This window comes from Gossypium arboreum, chromosome 12 (assembly GCF_025698485.1).
Source record: "Gossypium arboreum isolate Shixiya-1 chromosome 12, ASM2569848v2, whole genome shotgun sequence".
Lineage (NCBI taxonomy): Eukaryota > Viridiplantae > Streptophyta > Magnoliopsida > Malvales > Malvaceae > Gossypium > Gossypium arboreum.
The window spans coordinates 96,722,951-96,728,961 of NC_069081.1; the positions used below are offsets into that span (position 1 = coordinate 96,722,951).

The 6,011-nt window shown below is 34.5% G+C and overlaps 1 protein-coding gene across 1 annotated transcript; it reads right to left on the minus strand.

Moving 5' to 3' along the window:
- Positions 1 to 3,308: 3,308 nt before the first annotated feature.
- On the minus strand, positions 3,309 to 5,627 carry LOC108477247 (uncharacterized GPI-anchored protein At4g28100-like). The gene is made up of 2 exons (XM_017779740.2): positions 4,317 to 5,627; positions 3,309 to 3,881 (listed from the first exon to the last, which is right to left on the minus strand). Exons 1-2 carry the CDS (start codon positions 4,953 to 4,955, stop codon positions 3,543 to 3,545), a joined length of 978 nt encoding a protein of 325 aa, XP_017635229.1. The 5' UTR covers positions 4,956 to 5,627; the 3' UTR covers positions 3,309 to 3,542.
- Positions 5,628 to 6,011: the final 384 nt, after the last annotated feature.

Below are 6,011 nucleotides of genomic sequence, written 5' to 3' on the forward strand. Positions count from 1 at the left end.
TAGTTTAACTCAATTCAATCAAGTGGATAAGACAATGAAACATGAACGCACGATATGACTAGGGGTTTTTTACCTAGATAATACAAAAAATAAAATTAATAACTAAAATAGTATGCCCATGATTATTTACCAAAATGGTATAGTTTTTATTGGTGCCGCCTGTCAGATTGGCGTCACCGGACTGCAATAGGCGACACTGGACTGAAATGTAATGGTCTAAAGTATTTAGGGACTTGTGATGAAATTTTTTTATTTTAGTATGGTTGTTGAAAAGAAAGGGCAAGGGTGCCAAAGTGGCTGCACCAAACTTTAAATAGGACTAATTCCCTTTTAAGTCCTCCTTATTTATAATTTTCTTTTATTTCCCTTCAATTCACTATAATGTGTTTAAACAAATCCTTAACCTATTTTTGTAGTTAAATAAGCCCTTAACTTATGGTTTTTATTCATAAAATCCCTATATTTTAATATTAAAGTAAATATATTTTACCCAAAGTAAAGCTATTTAAAAATATAAACTAATTCACATCTTATGTTGATGTGAATTTGATGAGAAAAATTTATTAAATAAAAATAAAAATTTTAAATTTCTTGAGAGTGCTTATATACATGATATTCTTAACTACTCTTTTGAATTTTTTTTACTTTTTTAGTTTTACGTTGATGTTAAAGTTGTATATAATTTTATTGTATCAACAAAAATTAAGATAAGAGCTTAAAATTCAAAATATATATTTAATTTAATATTAAAATAAAGGGTTTTATGAGAAAAACCATAAGTTAAGGGCTTATTTAACTACAAAAATAGATTAAGAGTTTGTTTAAACACAATATAGTGAGTTGAAGGGGAATAAAAAGAAAATAATAAATAAGGAGGGCTTAAAAGAGAATTGGCCCTATTTAAAGTTTAGTGTCACCACTCTATTAGGCGGCACCCTTTCCGTTTCTTTTCGCAAAACATACTAAAATAGAAAAATTCCATTACATGTCCTTAAATACTTTAGACCATTACATTTCAGTCCAAGGTCACTTATTGCAATCCGATGACGCCTAATGATGTGGAACCAATAAAAACTATACCATTTTGGTAAATAATCTTATAGGCATACTATTTTAGTTATTAATTTTATTTTTTGTATTATTTAGGTAAAACCCCCTATCAGTTCAGTACTGAATATCATGAAGTGAAATGGGTATGTGGTTGTAATGGACTGATCGGGTACTGTTCTGTATTTGAAACTGAACTCTGGGGCTTGGAGAATGGGTTTGAGAAAGGTGGTACTTGAAGCTGAACTATTGCTAAGCTATTAGTTTCTTTCTTGAATTTCTACTATTTGGCCCATACGTCAATTGCTATGTTGAGATTTGGAGGTGAAGCTTGTGCATTCTTACAGAGAGGAAAATAAAGTGGCGGATGGCATGGCTTCCATATCTTATAATAATCAGCTTGTTTTCATGTTTATTTCGCGCCTCCTGATGCCATATTGCATCCTCTACATGATGATTGTTCTGATGTGGCTCTCCCAGATTTGGCTTGATTACCTTTGGTTTTTTTTTTTTTTTACCAAAAAAAGGAAAAACTATAAGATCTATAAATGATATAAAAGATACACACAACACATACCTAGCTCCAATCATAAATAAATAAAGGAATTGGCATATCTATAACAGACTACCTTACATAGATATGGAAACCAAAACAAAATATTTGGCGCATGCATGCATTACTAGAGTCCGATATCACGTTTCCGGAGGGGCTCTGAGTCTTACCTAACTTCTACCAAACTTGGTTGTTGATTTCTCAAAAAGCAGAGATTAAAGTTGCTCCTACATCACGCTTTGGCGTAGGCCCCTTCACTTTTTGTACTTATTTATTCTCCAATCTGTTTTCGTTTCCCCAATCCAAATTGCAATTTTCTTTACCCTTCTATTAACCTTAATCTTGCAATTCAAGGACAAACTGGACTTCAATATCACTGTAACTACAATCTTAGCAACTTAACTCCTAAATACCCAACTCTTGATTGTCTTATTTCTATGCGGGGCAAAGCCAAAAAAATTTGTATTATAATTTTAATATCTTAATAGTTATAATTTAATAATTTTTAAATAATTAAACTAAATTTTTATAATCTTTAAAAATATTAAAGAGTAATTTTATTTTTATTAATTTAAAATTTTAAAGAATTTTTTTTTCATTTTAGAAGATGGGCACCAGCCAGCCCCTAATTATGCCCTACTTATAAGCATTTTATTCATTTATTTTACTTTTTGATGCCGCTGAGTCTGGTGGGCATGCAACTGCATGCTATTCAATTGGTTTTCATTTCAATATATTATTTATATAAGCTTTAATTAATTAACTTTGATATTATCTGTTTTTATTATTTTTCATATTATATTCATACTTTGAAAAAAAATACAAAATCCTCCTTGGCGTCTGGCCGACAGTGAAAGGGCCTTTGGAGTTGATAAAATATAGGTAAATTACGTGATTAGTTATTAAATTATAAGTAAATTTTTATTTTGATCACTTAATTAAAAATGTTATAATTTAGTCATTGAATTATTTAAAAAATTTTATTTTAGTCCCTTGTTCTTATAAAGATAAATTTTTCTTTGTGAAACAACTTTAGACGTCATGAATTTGTAAATTCAAATTCAAATAATTTTTTCTTTAATCTCTAACACTAATTGTCAGATTAACTTCGATATAAGATATGTTTTTTTATTCGTTGATAGGTACTGGTCCATCATACCTATCATCGAATCATCACTTGAAACTTGTTGGTAAAAGTTTTAAAAAAAAAACTTAACAACCAAATGAAAATAAAAACTTTTTAAATAGTTTAATGACTAAATTGTATTTTTTTTAAATTTATATGATCAAAATGAATTTAAAAAAAAAAGAACAAAAAGAGGGGCCTTTGGAAAGTTATACACTGAATAACGACAAAAACAGGATCGAAATCACAGTTATTGGACATGTTACCCCACCCCCATGCCATTTTAAACGCCAAATGACAGACAGATTTAGCATGATATTTTGGTTAGAAGTAAAGTAGAATTAATTTATAGAATAAAAAAGGTCAGTTTATGAGGGGTTTTGTATAACTACTTTACTACTTTTGGATACTGATTGATATTTATAGTAGGCGACCAACATACTCAGTCACTGCGATTCCCTTCTTCCTTCCACGTAGTAAACGCTTATATAATCATTTCTGCCAAAACCCATCTGCCTTCTATGATCTATCACACCACCCACCTGTCAGATATGATGAAGAAATGGCAAAGGGAACTAACACTTTATATTATATAAATCGGCTTCAGTTCTCGTCTGCTACATAAACAAATAGTATTTAAAAAGGCCAGTTGAAATTTACAGAGGGCGAAAAGGCCATACACAAAAAAGAAGAAAGACCCCTGCGTAACCCCATCTTTAATTGTCTGATAGGTCTAAAAGGTTCACGTGAACCCCCATCAGTCTCAAAGGACTACCCAAAAAGCAATGTGCCACTCCATCACCACTCTCCGACGCTCTACCCAAATAGTGAAACCAATATGATAAGGGGTAAAGTCGGGAATGTAAAAGATTGCCACGATGGTGGTGGCGATGCAGACGATTGAGCTTTCTCCAACTGCAGGGAATCAACAGCTAAGGGCATGTTCTCTTGATCTGGGCTGCACCTCGACTCATGAGGGTGCGCACTGTACATTATGGCCCGCAGTACGGCCGAAACGGTGGGTATGTAAGCCGTTTTGTTGCGTGCAAGGAGCCAAGTGAGTCCCATTAGCTGGCAGTCTCGGTTGAACATCTTGCTGGCTCTCTCGCTCGTGCTCCTGTCTTGTGTTCCGTTCTTGCTGTGTCCGCCTTTGAGCTGTAAAGTTACCAAAATTGCAAAAAGGAACAAGATGTTTTACAGATCATGGTTTGGTTGAAAGGTAATGAGCAAGGGTCCTAATGATTTGCAATCTAGAAAAAGGGTGATGCATATTGGCTTCTCCATCCACATTACAATGTCACTTTCATGGGTCTAGCGGAACGAGTTTGCTTCCCGTGTTATCAGTTGCTCATTGAAGCCACTTTCATTAATTAACAGTAGAATTCAGAAATTGGTAACTGCTAGAGCAATTATATTCTCATGAACCAGAACGGATTTAAGACTGACGACATTCCTTGAAAATGATAAGAAAAAAAAAAAGAAGAGTGGGATCTGGAATGAATGCATTCATTCCCCATGAACTGAACTGATTGTTTGGGTCATTTTAAGTAGCCAGAAAATGATAAGAAAGAATTATCATTAATTACATACCCTTTGAAGAGCACCGAGGCATTTGGTACACCCAGCATAAGAAGAGTTGGTGCAACTCCTCTCCAAGTTCTTCACTGCAGCTGTCGGTGTGGCGTTCCGGAAACCGGAAACATTAAACGCAGCGGGACCATTAAACGCAGCGGGACAACTCAAGGAACTAATCTGATGTAGCCGTATCCCACAAAAACATAGAATTGGATCGCAACTGGCGTTTGGCTGAGGAATCTGCACGCGCTTGCTTAGCAATGCGTTCTGCAACGAGTTCACACACTTTTGAGAATCATCCGGCCTCATGGGCTGCTCCGATCCCGCAGGAGCGGGAGCCGACACTTCCAAAGCATACCTGGCATGAGCTGCAAAGAGCCAAGCTGCTAACACGGGACAGCAGCGGCTTCGGTCCAGGTTGTTGCCACAAGCGTCGTTGACGCCGCCAAATAGTTCGGCGGACAGGTCGAGACGGCAAACTTGAGCTTGGATTTGAGCTGGAATTGCGGGAACCGTGTCCGTGGATGAGTAGTCTCCAGGTTTTAAAGGCTGATGTTGACCGGAAACCGGTTGAGATAGAAAAGTGGCCAGAGAGGAATGGGAGAAGAAAGAAAATAATAGTACAAAGGATGAGAGGAGGGAAAGAGAAACCATGTTTTGGAAAAAGTGGGTGGAGGGGGGAGTTGGAAAATGGGAGCTAGATGGTAAAAGTTGGGGTGGCTACTCTTCTGAATCTTGTAATTCCATAATAATCATCCATTCCTTTTGTTCATATTAGATAAGAAAAAGGGAAAGAGATACTCGAGAGGTAGAAAGAAAGATTAGGGCGCTTTGAAAACTACCCGCACTAAGCAAGTAGGTTGATGAATTTTAAAGAATCTTTAAACAGCATGTTTGGTGAGAGAGAGGGCGTCTCTTCTTCTTTTCTCTGAGTTGTGTATTCATTCAATCGGGAATTGAGGAGGTTACCTCCTCCTTATATCTTTCTGTCCAAAGAGCATGAGAAATGACAGATTATCCTAAATAGTATCATGAAACGAGAGAGAGAAAGAGGATAACAGAGATGTCTCTAGGTTCATGGTCGGGAATCAAATAATTTTATATATTTTCATTCCTTTTTATTAAAAAATTAATTACATTAATAGTCGATTAAAGAAATAATAGTAGAAGGTTTGGAATGGAAAGAGGGAGAAGAGATGGGTCCACTCCATGCGAAAAGACACAGAAGAGATTGGCTAGGTTATAGGGGAGAGAATGTAAAGCAAGGCCGTATAGGTCTGTCTGATCAGAAATTGTTCTTCGTCTTCTTTTCCTTCTCTAATTTCTTTCCATCCCATCCGCCTGAATGTGAATGACAGCTCCCTCTTTCACCTTCACTCTTTGCAACTGTAAAATTAGCTACGCTTTAATATTTTATTTAGATAATATATAAAAACTTTATTCTTTTATTTAAAAATTTGAGAAGGATTATATAAAAATAATTAATAAAATTGTAAGTTTTGTTAAATTTTATCACACCCAATGATAATGTGAGTAAATAAAAATATTTTATACTAAAATATATATTTATAAAAATATATCAACAAATTATTATTAGTAGAATTAAGGGTAAAGCCAAAAGATTAAAAATTATCATTTGCTTTTTATTATGGATTTATCAAATGTATTAAAAAATTATATCATCATTTCCTTTTAATGAGTTATCAAATA